Source organism: Aureobasidium melanogenum (assembly GCF_000721775.1).
Source record: "Aureobasidium melanogenum CBS 110374 unplaced genomic scaffold scaffold_5, whole genome shotgun sequence".
Classification (NCBI taxonomy): domain Eukaryota; kingdom Fungi; phylum Ascomycota; class Dothideomycetes; order Dothideales; family Saccotheciaceae; genus Aureobasidium; species Aureobasidium melanogenum.
The window spans coordinates 793,235-809,524 of NW_024470057.1; the positions used below are offsets into that span (position 1 = coordinate 793,235).

At 50.4% G+C, this 16,290-nt stretch overlaps 5 protein-coding genes across 5 annotated transcripts; 2 read left to right on the top strand and 3 right to left on the bottom strand.

Annotated features, from left to right (window-relative positions):
- Positions 1-348: 348 nt before the first annotated feature.
- M437DRAFT_43501 (concanavalin A-like lectin/glucanase) lies at positions 349-1,587 on the bottom strand (the record flags this gene model as incomplete). Its single annotated transcript, XM_041020752.1, has 2 exons — positions 349-561; positions 664-1,587. 2 exons carry the CDS (start codon positions 1,585-1,587, stop codon positions 349-351), a joined length of 1,137 nt encoding a protein of 378 aa, XP_040881851.1.
- A 2,053-nt stretch (positions 1,588-3,640) lies between these two features.
- M437DRAFT_64452 (nucleotide-diphospho-sugar transferase) lies at positions 3,641-4,678 on the bottom strand (the record flags this gene model as incomplete). The annotated part of the gene is made up of 1 exon (XM_041024426.1): positions 3,641-4,678. The coding sequence occupies one exon, from the start codon at positions 4,676-4,678 to the stop codon at positions 3,641-3,643; it is 1,038 nt and encodes a 345-aa protein (XP_040881852.1).
- A 614-nt stretch (positions 4,679-5,292) lies between these two features.
- On the bottom strand, positions 5,293-6,928 carry M437DRAFT_73750 (mitochondrion biogenesis protein; the record flags this gene model as incomplete). The annotated part of the gene is made up of 2 exons (XM_041026098.1): positions 5,293-5,424; positions 5,474-6,928. 2 exons carry the CDS (start codon positions 6,926-6,928, stop codon positions 5,293-5,295), a joined length of 1,587 nt encoding a protein of 528 aa, XP_040881853.1.
- A 3,091-nt stretch (positions 6,929-10,019) lies between these two features.
- M437DRAFT_13838 (uncharacterized protein) lies at positions 10,020-11,079 on the top strand (the record flags this gene model as incomplete). Its single annotated transcript, XM_041018728.1, has 6 exons — positions 10,020-10,087; positions 10,142-10,324; positions 10,379-10,553; positions 10,606-10,864; positions 10,920-10,942; positions 11,014-11,079. Coding segments are annotated over 6 exons (774 nt in total), but the record flags the coding sequence as incomplete, so codon positions are not given.
- Positions 11,080-12,277: 1,198 nt separating this feature from the next.
- Positions 12,278-16,117, top strand: M437DRAFT_82824 (putative NRPS-like enzyme; the record flags this gene model as incomplete). Its single annotated transcript, XM_041027815.1, has 1 exon — positions 12,278-16,117. One exon carries the CDS (start codon positions 12,278-12,280, stop codon positions 16,115-16,117), a length of 3,840 nt encoding a protein of 1,279 aa, XP_040881855.1.
- Between the last annotated feature and the right edge of the window lie 173 nt (positions 16,118-16,290).

Below are 16,290 nucleotides of genomic sequence, written 5' to 3' on the forward strand. Positions count from 1 at the left end.
AATCCCATTCGGCGAATCATGGCCCGACCCTCCGCTCGTGCCAAACAAATCTCCGTCCTTGACCGCTACCCAACCCACGCTTGTCATCTTGCTACTCGTGTGCACCTCCTATCCGCCTACTCAGTATGAGGATCAACAGGAATGATTTGGAAAACACAGAGACTTCGAGTCTCTTTACTCAATTGTGGTATCTATCAAAGTTGCTAGCTAATCTCCTTTTTAATACAATCTTCTAGAATCTCGAAAAAGCCGCCTTGATTAGAGGGAAATGGGTATACCTGGACCTGCCAGAAAGAAGACAAAATAAGGTCCGTCGCTATGCAAAATGTAAAACAAAGGTTCCAGACCTTAGAGGATGAAGAAGGCCGCTGCGGCTCCAACAACCGAGAAAAGGCCAGTAGCAACAGTGTTGGAAACACCAGCGTTGGTGCTCTGCTGTGCGGGCTGGCTCGAGGTAGCAGAAGCAGAAGCAGAAGAGCTATGGGATGAGCTCTTGGATGCAGATGCAGATGCAGATGCAGCAGCCGAGGTGGCGCTGGCGCTGACACTGCTGATGACCGACTTCAAAGTGGATGCAGTCGAAGAAGAGTTGGAGCTTGCGACAATGGCAGCGCTGTCCCCAGCCTGAGCCTTCTTAACGCTGATGGAAGAGGTGGGCGCGACAGTGTTCATGCTGTTTGAGATGACGGCAGTGGACTTGAGTTGAGTTGCGGTTTTGGAGGACGAGCTGCTGCTGCCAGAGGCTGAGGACGAGGATGATCCAGAAGAGCCGTCAACCAGCTTGATGCTCTCATAGCTGCCAGTTTTGTCGGTATACTCGTACTCCTTGGCCGGGTTGTAGTTGGTGATGCTGACAGTCTTGACGTACATAGTGAAAGGAGCTTGAGAGAAGTCTGTATCACCGCCAGCCCACTCGATCGTGCCAGGAGCGTTGGTGGCTGGGTCGCCAGCGACCCAGTTGCCCAACTTGAGGCGCATAGGGGTCTGAGGGAAGTTCTTGCCACCTACGGCGTCGGCGTACATGAGGGTGCGGACGATAACACCGTCGATGAGCCAGTCAATCTTCTCCTCGGTCCAATCGAAGCTGTAGGTGTGCATGATTGTCTGAGGTGATGAAACACTCTGGTAGGTACCACGATCATATGAGGTGGTGTTGCCCTTGCCAAAGTAATTGGTTTGTGCCTGGGTGCCGTCGCCGCCGAGCCATTCCCAGTCAATCTCATCCAGATCGTCGGACTCGAGGACCATACTGCTCACGATTCCAACACCAGGAGCTGCTTGCATGGTAACGTCAACACGTCCGAAGAAGATGTAGAAGTCAGATGAGATGGTAGGTGCCTGGTTCTTGCCGCTGATGACGAATTGAGCACCCTTGGTCCCATCGTAGGTAAGCGCAGTTCCGGTGGCAGCACTCCAACTAGCAAGAGCCGACTTGCCCTTGGTGAAGTCGCAAGCAAAGCTAGCCGAGTCAAGTCCAGTATCGTTAGGGCATGTCTTGTCCAGGGGGTTGCAGGTGGTGTAGGTCTGGGCGAAGGCAAAGGGAATGACAGCAAGCCCAGCTAGGGCAGAGTTTCTGATGAAGTGCATGTTGTCGGTGGTGTCGATGCAACGTCTCTTGATGATAAAGAGAGGGTGATCTGTGTTCGGCCTTGGCCTTATGAGGTGGAGGATGTGAATGTGATTGTTTGTGAATGAGAGGAATGTGGGTTGAATTATGCACAGACAAACAGAATCGATATGTGAGATGAGGAATGCTGTAACAAGGAGGAACGGTGTTCTATTATGTACTCGAAGACCAGCCCAGCGCCAAAGGCTGAGTGAAGGTGGACTATTCGTATTATAGCAAAGCACAGATTCTGATACTCACTAGCGTGCCTGCGCCACCTGCTGCCACCGTTTCGTCCGTTCGTTGGCTGGCAGGTTGGTCGTCACCGTGGAAGATCTGGAGAGACCTACATACATACCCGCTGCTTCAGTCATTGCTGGCTGACAATTGTCTCATCTTGCTTCTGACCATGCATAGCTGAATAGATCCTTTGAACCAGTCAGGAACAGTGGCTTGCAGCAGAGCGCTTCGGGTTTCACAGCATACAGAGTAAAAGGAGGTGGTTGGGTCAATGCAAGCGGTGACAGGGTCCCAGCCCTGCCGTCACCCGGCAAACTGAACCTTATCTACCGGCGCCAGCCATCCGCAATCGAGGTTCGTCGTTGACTCGCTGCCCACGAGGCAACCGCGCAATCGACATGACGACGCGCAGACAGTTTGCAAGAACTGCCAGTAGTCTTTCCTTTTCTCCTCGTGTCTCCCCTGATTCTGTCTTGAGATTCCGGTTACTCAGGCGTTTCTTGTCTTTCTCTTAGGTTGACCTAGAGATGCGCCTTTGAATCCGTTCGGCTGCTCGCGTCCAGAGCTTGAGCCTCAGCCAAGACGGCAAGCTTTCTTCTATTTTCAGCATCGCTGACGACTCTGTCGTCCATCACGACTTTTACGATCAACGAACATACCATTTTGGTCTTCTTTTGCCTTACGTATCCAGCTATTTTTGACCTTTGCATCATGGCAAACGGTCTTTCTCTACGTCAAGCATATCGTATACCAGTCTCTTTATTCGGCTCTTGCAAGAGGCCGAGAGAGCAGCCGCCCATGTCTCGCGCCGAGCTGCCGGCTTGACGCTTGCTGAGATGAGATCCATTCTTTGAGAATCGGCAAATCAATCAGAAATGAACATCATCTGAGTCTGATCCAGAACAGAGTGTCCAGTACGGTATACGGCAGTATTTCCATGTTACGACCGAAAGCAGTTTCTCACACGCAGCAACAACACGAAAGACCCACCTCCTGAGCTCCTCGAGAAACGTATCCCTCAAAACCTTGTATACGTGTTCTACCCCTAAACTTGTAACGAGATATCTTTGGCTCAAGGCAGCAATCGATTCGGCCAAATATCGCTCGTGAACACACTCTTGCAATCCCCTAGCTGGTCTGTCATATCCCCTTGGCGTTGTGTGTACTTGGGAACCGAGAGACATCAATCTCCACCTCAATTCGCAAGAATTACACCATATGTTGCTCATTTGTAGTGGGCTATATGCAAGTTTCAGTCGGTGTGAGATCCGCTCGCATGTCAGATTGCGGTCTGCAAAGTTCAACTTGCTTGGATACTACCTTTGCTCGATATCTCTACTAGCCAGTAAACTATGACTCGGGCCCAGACTGGTCAAGGAGCTTTACTCGGCGCGTAAATTATGTCGCCTCAAACCATCACTTCGTTAGCTGCCTCGATAGGTGCTCGCCAGTCGTACCTTCCACATTACACCATGCAGGAGATCAAGCCTGGAGATAGATGTTTCGCCCCTGGCCCCTGTCCGTTCTACCATGGTAGCATGCTCCACAAGCATTCGTCAGCATAATGGTCACTCTATCGAGTCTACTCGAGCCGCTGCGGCAGAGTGCCGAGTTAAAGAGACACGAAGTGTGCATTGACCTAGCGCTCTGTCCTCTACAATTACGATGAACTTCGCTTTGAAGAATATTCTTTGCATTGTGACTTTATCTACTTGGTCACCAGCACTGAAGATCTCAAGATTCTGAGAATGCGAGACACAACCCGACCAACAGGAAGCAAGAACCATGGACCTGTCACTTCCCACCATCTCTGCCACGATAAAAGCCTTCCATCTCCGCTCTCTGTTCTCTCCAAATCGACTTCAGCAATTTATCATGACTAGGATCAGTATCCCAATACTTGGCATGGAAACTCTTTGCCCCGGCTTTCCAATCTTTCTCCGTTGGCCAGTTTACATTCCAGCCATGCCATAGCGGTTTCCAGGGCATGTTTCCATCACGCCTATGTGCGTAATTGATCAAACTCTGCTCTTGCATGCCCATGTCGAAACGTCCCGGTACAGCCAACACGGAGAGGTAATACTTGAACAGCGCGACTGAAGGTGAGAACACTGCAAAGCCAAAGTTCATGTATGTTTCATCCGTGGGAGGTGGGTATGGATGATCATAGCCCCAGTAATCGGCATGCGCAGCCATCATGTACGTCCTAGGCATTGCTGCCTCATCCTCCTTCTGGTTATTCGGTTCTTGGGATGTATGTTGCGTAATCGTAGCTTCATCATAGAAGATCCCATCAAGCCTCTCAGTAACCAAATGATCAGAATCGATATAGCAAATCTTGGAGTACTGGGTAAGTTCGAAAAGCCGCAATTTGGTCATCATGTCTTTCCAACGCGGGTCGCCTGGAATAGCCCAGCCGGGTGAGATGCGCTCGACTTCGATTACAATGGCGCCGTCTTTTTCCAGTCGGGCTCGTTTGCGTGGGTGGGTTTCATCGGTGACGATGACGACGAAAGGGATAGAGGCGTTGGTGCCTGCAGTGACTGAATGCATCAACTGATAGCCCAGTACGCGTGTGGACACGTAGTATCCATCATCGTCGTCGTTTTCAGGCTTGTTAGGGTCTATGTCGCCAGTGAATGCACCGAGGAAGGTCACAAAGGCTACATTGGGCGTAACCTTTTTGGATCCATGGTGAGACAGTCGCGTCCCTTGTCGAGCGTAATATCCTGAAGGAGAAGAGCGAAAAGAAAGGGTTACGAGACAGGAAGCTAGGAAGAGGAGGGCGAGCAGACCCAGCACTTTTGGCGATGAGACGCTCAACTTCGACATCGCGGGAGCAAAATTTTGTATCGTGACCACACGGCGAACTGGACGACGAAGAGAACAGAAAGTGTTGGTGACATTTTTGAAATAGGTTTATGAAGTGTGGCAATTTCTCTCTGAAGCAAGGGCTGAAGCTGAAAACCGCTGGACTTGCGCCTGGGCTGAAGTTGCATATGACCTCCCCGTTGTGACGCGAACAGCTATAAAAATGCACAATACTGGGAGAAGACAGGATAGTGCCTGTTGGGAAGCGACATCTTATCGGCTCTCTGTGGACACGCCTCTGCTTCTGTAAAGAATTGTGCCTTTTTACGGTGTATACTCTGCTCTTCCTACAGTGGGAGTAGATGGGGTGGGAACTGTTCTTGCACCTGGCCCGGTGCCAAGCTGCCTGCCGTTATGTGAAGGCGTTCGGACACGGGGGTTCTGGAAAAAAAAAATGATAAATCGTAATCGTGAATTCAACAATAACTGAATGATGCTTGTGACAGTCCTTTAAACGCCCATGCAGGTATACTGTAAAGCCGATGCTTTACCTCAAAGACGACTACCCCTTTGAACGCCAGATAAGTCCTTTTCCCAATGCTGTTGTTACATAGAGTGTAGGTGAGAGATGTATGTTACACGAGCTGGCCAGCAAGTCCAATGAACAGAGCTTGTGCCGCCAGCTGAATGGTCCAGAGACCAACCTTTTTCAGTCGTCGAGTGCGGGCTCCGTCGTCGACAATATCACGGGCAAAGGCCTCATATGTCTATGGCATGTCAGCTTAGATCAAGTACATAATTCAAGTGATTGCTCACCTCTCTCGATAGATCGTCCAGAAGTCCGCTGTCGAACACCGTCCAGCTACCGTCAAACTCGCTGACTCGCTTGACCACACGACAATTGATAGGTATAAATGTTCGCTTGGAGTTGATGTACGCTACGATAGGGCGGATGAGTGCGTTATTGACGTATGACAGGTCTCTGGTGAAGATGGGCACAGCAGCTCGAACATCGTTCAGATGTACGCGAAGGTCCATGACGATAAAGCGTTTGTCCTCCTCGTTCTCATCTTTCATTTCTTGCTCGTCGTGATGATCACTGGTGTCGTGTTGATGAGTGGTATGGAGGTAATTGTGCGCCACAGTCGCTTCCATGCGATCATAGAAATCGGACATGACCTTTGCGATTGAGCCATCTTGATCTGCTGGGAACATGATGTCTGCAACAATGTCGACATTTCCCTCGTGAATCCAAGAGAAGGGACCTTCAACACCTCTGTTGAGATGATCGATATTCAGACCATCGATGCGTAGACGGCTGTGCTTCTTCCAGGCAGAGTGATCGCCATCTTCCTCATTGATGCTCAGGCCGGTATGGCTATGTGTTTGACGAGGATGGATCGTAAACAAAGAGTCGTCGAAAGAGCCAGATATCATGTTGGCAGACATCAAGTCATAGAACAGCCACTGTTTGCGGAAGCGCGGAAGGTCGCACGAGAATATGGATACCGAAAATGGGCGGAAGTCGTTCGGCTGGTAGACAGTCAGAAGAACATCTGACACCTTGAAAGAGTCAATCTCAAAGTCTCCGGTTGTGTGTTCATGTCTATACGACTTCGGGTCGATGGTCGGATCGCCAGGCAATATTGACGTACGATCGACTACTCCTCGTACGCCCTTGATCTCGACGTCCCTTAGCAGGCCCTTGCCGTTGAACCACTTGGTAAATGATAGAGTGACGTTTACCGTATCTATCGAGACGTCATATTGTGTATAGTTGGTGTCCTCATCTTTCTGGTCTTTGCGGTCGGACTTGTCTGCAGAGGCGGCAGCTGCGGCGGCGGCAGCATTTGCGGAAGAGCCCTTTGTGACGTTGGAACTTCCCTGACCTGGACGGCGCGACACGAAGACGTTCTTGAATGAGATGACGCCATCGTTCCAGCGCGGTACAATGGCGGACTCGAAAACGACCTTGACACCAGAAGACTGGGTCAAGTAGTTGCCGACCCAGCCAGCAAGAGTCTCTTGAGCAAAGACGGTGTTCATGAACAAGATGGCGAGCGAGACGAAGGTAGTGGTACCAAGTATGATCCAGAGGATGTGGCCGAACAGTATCCACGATACGAAAGCACTAATGTCATCGGTGTTGAAAGGACGGGCACTTCGGATAGAGAACCACTTGAAACGGATACCAAGTCTCTGCCAGAAACTGGTAGCTGCGGCTAGCAGTTCGTCTTTGGTTGGGCGGTGCAAGTGCGGCAGGCGGTCCATGAGATGATAGTGATGGTGGGTTGTGTTGGGAGGAGGGGCATCTTGTGATTTCACGGATGGCGGCTGTTCCTGCGTCTTGTCTTGATTGTCCTTATTCTTCTCGGGATCAGGGTGGGCATTGTCACTTTTAGACCTGTAGGTAGCCTTCTGGAACGAGTCCTCGAGGTGTCGATGCCGTAGGGTCGAGGGGAAGTGGTTGTTACGTGAGGTATGAGAGTGCCGCTTCAGCGCCTGGGCGCATTCTTGGACGATATTGCGCGATGCTGTTGCATGTCGTATCGAGGAGATAGTGTGAACAAGGCCCATCGGGTGCCTGTGCTCGAGCGAGGTGCTATAACATCGTATCAAAGGGCTGGCATCAGATGCGGCAGGAGCTCCAGCGACGCGCCATAGCCGGCTGGTGCTGAGACTCGCAGTCGACGCAGCGCTCGCCCGCGCTGTAAAGATGGCAGCAAATGCATTGCGAGCTACATAGTGACCCATCGTCTACTATCTGCTACCGACTCAGCATTGTTGAAAGTGCCTTGACTGAACTCGAGAACCACGGCACACGCAAGCCATTCTCTCGTCGAAAATCGTCATAGAAAATCTGCCTTGGCATTCATGCATGTGAAAGTGCACGGCCGTTTTTCTTTGTTGACCATGGGTTTATCGTCGTCCGTTTCTTCATTGACAAGTCTAGAGCACAGAGCAATCTTGGTGTCAATATTGGCTTCCGTATGGTCTTGGTATAGCTTATGCTGGTTGTTCATCGTGCTGATGGTAAATTGACTGTGTCTTCGCTAAGGTATCTGTTGAGAAAAGGTGCTGGCCTAACCGTTTGCTGGTGCGAGATTTCGTGCATACCATGTTCCTTCAGAAGTCGTTTTCACGGCATAGGAGAGCCATGAAAAATGCACGGAAGATACATCCCATTCCAAAAGACATAGCAAGCTGGTGTACATACCTCCCAGAGCCCACCACTGGTTGGTGTATGTCAAAGAAACGATCAGGCAGGGTGCCCCTGTCAGCCAGACAGCAGATTCGATGCTTACTAAGCAGATGCGCACAGGCCTGCTCCGCTTTCTCACCTAAATCTCTGCTGCGTCTTCCGACTCTTCTTTTCTTCTTCATGAACAACGCAAGCGCGAAAAGCGCATAACACTGACTTTAAAAGCATTTTCGATTTGAGACGCCTCTTCGTGATGGCTCCATGAAAACGAAAACCGTCTGTCTAGTGGAGAGAGAAAGAGGGTCATGGGTGACGTTTCCTTCAGCTCATGAAGGGAAGGTCAATGACCTTTCGCATATCCTTTTTCCTAAAGAAAAGGAATTTTTGCTTTGTGGTTGAAACTATCGGGTCGTATATGCATGGCAAGAGTCGTGGCTATTGGCTTTCGGCTCCTGATAATCAATACCGAGTCAAGTGGTTTACCTCCAGCCATCGTGCAGGGATGAAACTCATGCTCAGCTTTAGGCTCATGATTCATTATCAAGTGCTAGTCCAGCGTAGCTGCACAATGCTTTTGCAAAGATTGTGGTTTACACAGGGATATCTTCGAGTATCTCCGCGGCTAGACTTACTCTAGACTTGCAACTATGCATTTCCTTATACTGGCAATTGCAATTGCGAAAATTTTTGGCACATAGGTAGGTTGTTTGTCTACGAGACTACGAGCCACTACCTACTGATCGTGGGTAATCACGGTCAGCCATGAACACCGGCGTAGGCCTAGCGAAGACTACAGCGGCACGCTCAAGAAGTGGTAATGAACCCTTCGCTAATTCGTCTCCATCACGGATGACTGATCACTCATCATGGCTGCTGTGGCACAGAGATCCAGAATGTGATGGACAATGATGCTATTCCAGGGTCTGAGTCGAAAGTATTATTTTTGTGTTCAATGGTCGTCTGCAGCTGCATGCCTCCACGTTTCCGCCAGGTACCAGTATGCACCAATGCCATCATAATCACGAATGAGAGAGCACACTGCTCATCCACGGATAGACGTTCACCAGGTATTGCTGTAGACTTTTCAGCGCGGCTTTGGCCCAGAGAAACGACGTTTCAAACATCAACGGTCGCGGCTATTGACGGGCTGTGGTTCTCGGCCTCAACCGAACATGTTTCCCTCGTGGACGACAAAGCTTCGTGTGCAAAAAGTCAACCGAAGGCTGGCCTGTGTTAGTGCCTTCCTCGAAGTCTTTATAGATCAACGTTTGAAGCATTGCCTCACTATCGGCTCGTATGCCCTGAAACGAGCTTCCCGCGGATTGCTGCCCTACCAGATCGTCGGGTTATTGGTTCTCGGTACTCGAGGAACTCGGTCCCGCTTGCGAGCCTTGAACGACAATCTCCCAGTCGCCATGAAGCTCCTACTGGATCAAGATGTCCCGTCGATCTGGGATGGATCTGGGGTTCTACGCATGAGTTACCCACCCTGGTCACAACTTCCTTGTCCGTCTGGTGCTCCTCCAATTCAAGCTTTTGTCAACATCCTGGTATTCTTGATCTTTGAAACCACTACCCGATCCTTTTAGCCGCTTGCGCACCCTTCAATTATCCATTATCCCATGGACCACCGATCGTTCGCATCACTAAAGACATACTGTTGAACGTCTCCACTATAAGGTATCGTTGACGTGGGTGTCGTTCGTTGGTCGTCCGTGAATGATCCATCTACCGCCTCCCGGAAACGTTCCCTAGCCGGTCCGATAAATGCACCTTGTTTTGCTTCTGGCCCTACCTTTCATTCTTGTTTCAGCCTTAGCCCAGCTCGCAATGGGTGCGAAGATGTGCTTTCTAGACACAAGGCAGGGCACAGTGTAAGACTATGGCTTGGGTAACTTTTCACACCTTGACGCCTCTCCCGAACTCTATGCTCCTTCGCATGTGCGTAAGTAGATCTTCAGTATCATCGGCCGTTAGCGCTTCCACCATCTTTTCAATGAGCATTGTTTTCAGTCTGCGCTGCAGGCGGAAGAGATATTTTCCTTGGCTTGAGGAAACAATCAAACACAATGTACATATTCTGATACTACCCCAGCTACGGCGGGATCTTGTTCTCGATTTTTCCCTTTGTCGTTTGGATCTAGCACGATGAGGACCTTTTTGTCAGACCATTACGAATTGCAGAAGGTGACCCTGGATGACTTGACCATCGCATCACTATGCTGGGGGTAAGTCAAACCGAAAAGCATCTTGACAGGGTGCCAAAACTGACTCGACGATAGCTTCACATTGGGATTCGGTTTTCTAACAACATGGAAAGCCATGAAGCAAACCACGGCTATGTTTCGACGTTACGGCGTGTTGAAGAGTAATGCTTATGTGTGGATGATCTGGGCTGAGGTTGCCGTCTGCCTTTCTTTCAGTATTATCTGTTGGCTGTATCTGAGAGGCATCATTGCTCCAAGGTATGAATGCAAACATGGGTAGTCTGTTTTACCATCTCGCTGACTCGTAAACAGTTTCGCTTTCTACTTTTCGATCTTGACGCTTTGGGCCCTGCAAGTTCAGTTCCTGCTGCAGATTATCATCAACCGTGTTGCTGTGCTCATGCTAGACCGCAAGAAGGCGAGAAATCTCAAGTATGGTGTCGCTGCCTTCATCACACTCATCAATATCTCGGTGTATTGTATCTGGGTAAGGAGCTGAGTGATGTTTCAACAGATGACAATGTCTGACTCGTTGACAGGTGCCAGCAAGACTGCAGATCAGCGAGAGGTACATCAAAATCAACGACGTATGGGACCGATGCGAGAAGGTCATCTACCTGATCGTGGATGCTATGCTCAACTTCCTCTTCGTTCGCGTCGTTCGTCGTAATCTTGTCAAGCCCGGTCTTAAGAAGTACGAGAGCTTGGTCAGATTCAATTTGTACATCATTGGCTTCTCTTTGGCAATGGATGTCCTCATCATTGCTATGATGTCCTTGAAGAACTCTTTTGTATACAGTAAGTTATCCAAAATTGCTCTACCACAGACCTACGAGGACTAATGCCAAAATAGTGCAGTTTCATCCGCTCGCATATGTAAGCCTCTATCATTACCTTCTGTTACAGGCCAACGTCTTGTGTACGATGATGCTAACGCTTTTCCTCAGATCGTAAAACTCAACATCGAGATGACTATGTCAGAACTCATCTCCAAAGTTGCTCGAGCACAGAACAACCCACACGGTGCTGTCATGGCAAGCACCAGCACCGGAACTCGTTCAGGAGGACGATCTCGCGTGACCAGAACAGGTGATGACAAGACTCTGACCCAGTCAAAGATCAATGCTTTCACCGGTCGCTCTGAAGATATGGAAATGGGCATCCTGGAGAACACCGGCCCACCACACCACAACAACCTCCACACACAGATCGAAGCAGACCATTGTTCATCTGACGGCTCTGACCATGACGAAGACCCGATCAACAAAGCAAATGGTTTCGTGGTTCGAAGAAAGCAAGAATTTCATGTTCGAGTGGAGCACGCGGCTCCATCACCAGAAGCAGATGCGGACAGAAGACTGGAAGATGGAGGCACAGTGTCATCAAGAGAAGGGGTGGATCAGAAAGACACACAACATTGGGAATCATATTAAAGCGGAAGCATACTGGATTTTTGGTAACAGGTGGGATTGACCAGGCCAATTTACTTTCGAGCACTTTTCTTTTGTCAGATTCATTACAGTACATACCATCTGGAGACTTAGGGAAGTCTACACATACACACATTTATGAACGACTGTATACTTGGTAATTCGTGAACATTCAATCAAGGCTGTAACCTCCCTTTGTACTACAGTTTGTGAACGTTGTCGTATCCCAAATGTAGTAGAGAGCAGAACGAATATCATGAAAAGACACAATTGTTTATAGGAGCAGGTATGTCCACAGAAAGCCAACGATTTGTTGCTTTTTACTAGCCACTGTCCGGCTTGCTAGTGATATTGTGCATCTTTGTAGCTGCACAAGTTGCATACTTTAGCACACGACGAGGAAGCAGGTTAACTAATTTTCGTGAGCTTCGGCGCTGAGAATTCCCTGTTTCGGATGACTAGGTAGATTCTTGGAGAATCTCGAAGCACCGCGGCGTTTATTTCATGGTTAAAATCCGGTTCCTTCGAAAAATTAACCTCGCTTATGTGGCTTGTCACTGGCTGAAGATCTGCTGCACAACGGCACAAAGTCCAGTTAGTCTGGGGATAAGCTCTCACAGACTCGATGTCGTGATTTCGAGGAAGCGGGTGGATGGGGATGGAAGTGGCCGCCAAACTGCCAGTTTGCCAAAAGTTCGGAGGGCAACCACAGGACATACCAACAGTTCCTCCGCACAAACCCCTTCCCCTCTTGATTCATACACCCCCACAAGGCGGCATCATGCCTGTTATTGATACTGGCAAAGATTTGTCGGCCCTCTTCACGAAACAAGTGAAAGAGACGCCTGATGCCATTGCCCTTGAGGACGAGTCAAACACATACTCATACGCCGAGCTCGACCAGGTTGTTGAGGCTCTTTCTCAACGTCTCCGCAACTACGGCGTCAGTCGTGACACACTAGTTGGTGTGCTACTTCCACGCAGTGCCGACTATGTGATTGCCTGTCTTGCTTCACTACGTGCTGGAGGAGCATTCCTCGTTCTCGAACTCGCATACCCTCCGGATCTATTGGCCGACGTCATTGACGACGCCAAACCCGCTGTCGTTGTTACCCACAGCTCTGAGGTTGGCAAGATCCAGCAAGGTGTTCCAGTCATTGCTCTTAATGAGGAAGCACAAGAAATCAATGGCGATCACAAAGAGCCAGCGCCTCTGCCCGCTGACGATGATCTTGAGCGCCTTGCTTTTGTTGCTTATTCGTCAGGTACCACTGGAAAGCCCAAGGGTATCGCCAACCCTCACAGAGCACCCGTGCTATCATATGACTTGAGATTCGCCGTCTCGGATCAGCAGCCAGGCGACCGTGTTGCATGCAATGTCTTTTTCATCTGGGAAATCTTGCGTCCTCTATTACGTGGAGCCACTGTCGTCGCCGTTCCTGATGAGGTCAGCTATGATCCTCATGCCCTTGTTGAATTGCTTGCAACCAAGAAAATCACCGAGACTTTGATGACTCCCACTCTCCTGGCCACTGTTCTCTCGCGTCACCCTGACATAGCCGAACGTCTCCCTGACCTCCGTGTCCTATGGCTCAATGGCGAAGTCGTCACTACCGATCTCGCTCGCAATGCTTTGAAAGCTTTGCCCAAAGTGCGCCTACTTAATTGCTACAGTGCTTGTGAGACACATGAGATTGCTTGTGGTAACATTGGCGAGATGCTCGAGCATCTTGATGAGGCTGCCCTCTACTGTCCAGTCGGCCCATCTCTCGACCCCGAACATACCTACATTGTCGATGAGGCTGGCAACAGAGTAGAGGACGGTGTTAGTGGAGAGCTCTTCTTCGGCGGTAAACTTTTGGCTCGCGGCTACCTCAACCTGCCCGAGACTACCGCTAAAGCTTTCCTGAGAGACGAGTATGACTCGACTGAGGGAGCTCTTATGTATAGAACCGGAGACCTGGCACGTATGCTTCCTTCGGGCCTTCTTGAAATCACTGGTCGTGTTGGATCCATGATCAAGTTACGCGGCTACTCTGTCGTACCTGCCAAGGTTGAGAAGTCTATTGTTACCCATCTCGCTGTCAGTCAGTGCGCAGTCATCGCCCATGGAGAGGGTCTTGACAGACAATTGGTGGCTTACATCGTGCGCGACAAGAACGAGACCAAAGACCGCAAGTTTCCTGAGATTCTTGAATCGGGGCACAGCCCCGAAGCTCGCAAAGCACTTTCTGAGGCTCTAGCACAGTACATGCTTCCCTCATTATGGGTTGTGCTTGACGAATTGCCTCTGCACGAAGTGTCTGGAAAGGTCGATCTCAAGAAGCTGCCAGCACCCGTCACAACCCCACCCGCCAATGGAACTAAGGCTGCTCAGGCACAAGATCCAATCGGCGTCAACGATGTCGCGGAGGTCTGGGCCGCCATCTTGAACATGCCCCGAAGCATCATCTCGCCTTCGAGCAATTTCTTCGATTTGGGTGGTCACTCCCTTTCGCTCGCAAACTTGGCCGCGAAGCTTTCGAAGACTTTCGGCTTCCGGGTTCCTGTCGCTCGTCTCGCAGATCCGCCTACTCTTGCTGGTCACGTCGAGACTGTTCGTGGCGTCCGAGATGGACATGCTGCTGCGGTGCAAGCAGATCTGCCTGCCGTACTGCGCAAGGATTCAACCCTTGACAACGACATTCAGGCCAATGGAGCCAAGTTTTGCCCTTTGAACAAAGCTAACACTGTTCTTCTGACTGGTGCGACTGGTTTCTTGGGCGCTTTCCTTCTGAACGATCTCTTGGAGAACACATCAGCTCAAATCATTTGTCTTGTGCGCTTCAACAACCCTGAAGGTAGCGATTACTCTGCTGGTATCGCAAGACTGAGGAGACATCTTCTTGACTTGGGCTTGTGGCGTGATTCGATCATGGAACGTGTTGAAATGCTGCCTGGTAACCTCTCTCGTGAGCGCCTCGGCCTTGATCCGAACCTCTGGAACGACGTGGTTTCTAGAGTCAATGTCATTGTTCACGCTGGAGCTACTGTCAACCTGGTCTATCCTTATGCCTCTCTGCGTGGCGCCAACATCGAGGGTACCAGAGAGATCCTGCGCCTTGCTTCCCAGAGTGGTGCCACCGTTCAGTATGTCTCGACCAACGGTGTCTTACCTCCTTCCAAGCATGGCTGGCCTGAGTTTGCTATGCTTGACGTCGACTCTGTCCAAGACAAGCTTCTCGATGGTTATGGCCAGACCAAGTGGGTTGCCGAACAGCTTGTTCACGAGGCTAGTCGCCGTGGCCTACCAGTCAAGATCCTGCGTGCAGGTACAATCAGTGGTCACAGTTTGACCGGTTCTGCTAACGCCTGGGATCTGGTATCTGCTCTGATCGTTGAGTCAATTCATCTTGGCTTCCATCCCGATGTCGAGGGATGGCGCGCTGAGATGACTCCTGTTGACTTTGTCAGCAAAGCCATTATCCACCTTGCCAACCAATCTCAAGCTAAGCAGCTTGTCTTCCATCTTGGTGATCCCACTCCTGTTGACATGAGCTCCGTTTTCGAAGATTTAGAGAAGCTTGGCTACCCAACAAAGCCCCTTGACTGGGAGGAGTGGGTTACTATGTGGACTGAAAAGCGAGGAAATGTTAGAGGCGGTGATGGCAACTTCACTGTCGACATTCTTCGCAGTGGTATGCCCAGCGTCGAATTCCTCAGAGGTATCGTTGTTCTTAACAACGAGGCCACTAGACCTTTCCGCTCTGTCGTCGAACGTCCTAAGGTTGATGCTGTTCTCCTCGAGACGTACACTCGCCACTGGTTTGCTAGAGGATGGCTACCCCGCCCTCCTTCAGGTTTGAGCTCTCTTGGTGGGGCTGCACACATGCCACGCAGGGGACCCTTGAGCGGACGTGTTGCCGTTGTCACTGGAGCTTCATCTGGAATTGGCGCTGCTGTCGCTGTTGCCCTCGCAAGAGAAGGTTGTCACATTGCTCTTGCTGCCCGTCGCACAGATGCTCTGGAAGCACTCAAGCGCAGACTCACCGTCCGCGAAGGCAAAGTCATCGTTCGCCAAACCGATGTCACAAACCGTCAGCAGGTCCAAGCTCTTATTCAGGCTACTGAAGAGGAGTTGGGCCCGGTCGATATCCTCGTTTCATGCGCTGGTGTCATGTACTTCACCATGATGGCCAACGCTAAGGTCGATGAGTGGGAACAAACCGTCGATGTCAACTGCAAGGGTCTGTTGAACTGCTTGTCCTCCACCGTTCCTGGCATGCTTGAACGTGGTGCTGGCCACATTGTTGCCATTTCATCAGACGCTGGTCGCAAATGCTTCCCTGGGCTTGGTGTCTACTCGGCCAGTAAGGTCTTTGTCGAATTCACCCTGCAAGCCTTGCGTCTCGAGACCGCAGGCAAGGGTCTCCGCGTCACTGGTGTCCAGCCTGGAAACACACAGACCGACCTCCTCACTATGTCCAGCGACAAGGAGGCCGTTGCGAAGTACGGAGAACCTTCTGGCGCCCAGATTCTCGACCCTGAAGATGTCGCCAACTCGATTGTCTATGCGCTTAAGCAGCCCGCTCACGTTGCCGTCAACGAGATTCTGATTGAACCCCGTGACGAGCCTATCTGAGGAAGCATCAAGACAGGACCACAAAAAAAGGAGATCATCGGAATAGTTTTTGATTGAAAGCATATCTTGCACGGCCGTATTTTGTAACACAAGCACACATATACATGGAGGGCACACTCATTCACTATGACTGCAGGAGTTGAGGATATCTTTTTTTCTTACCATGTCTTTCT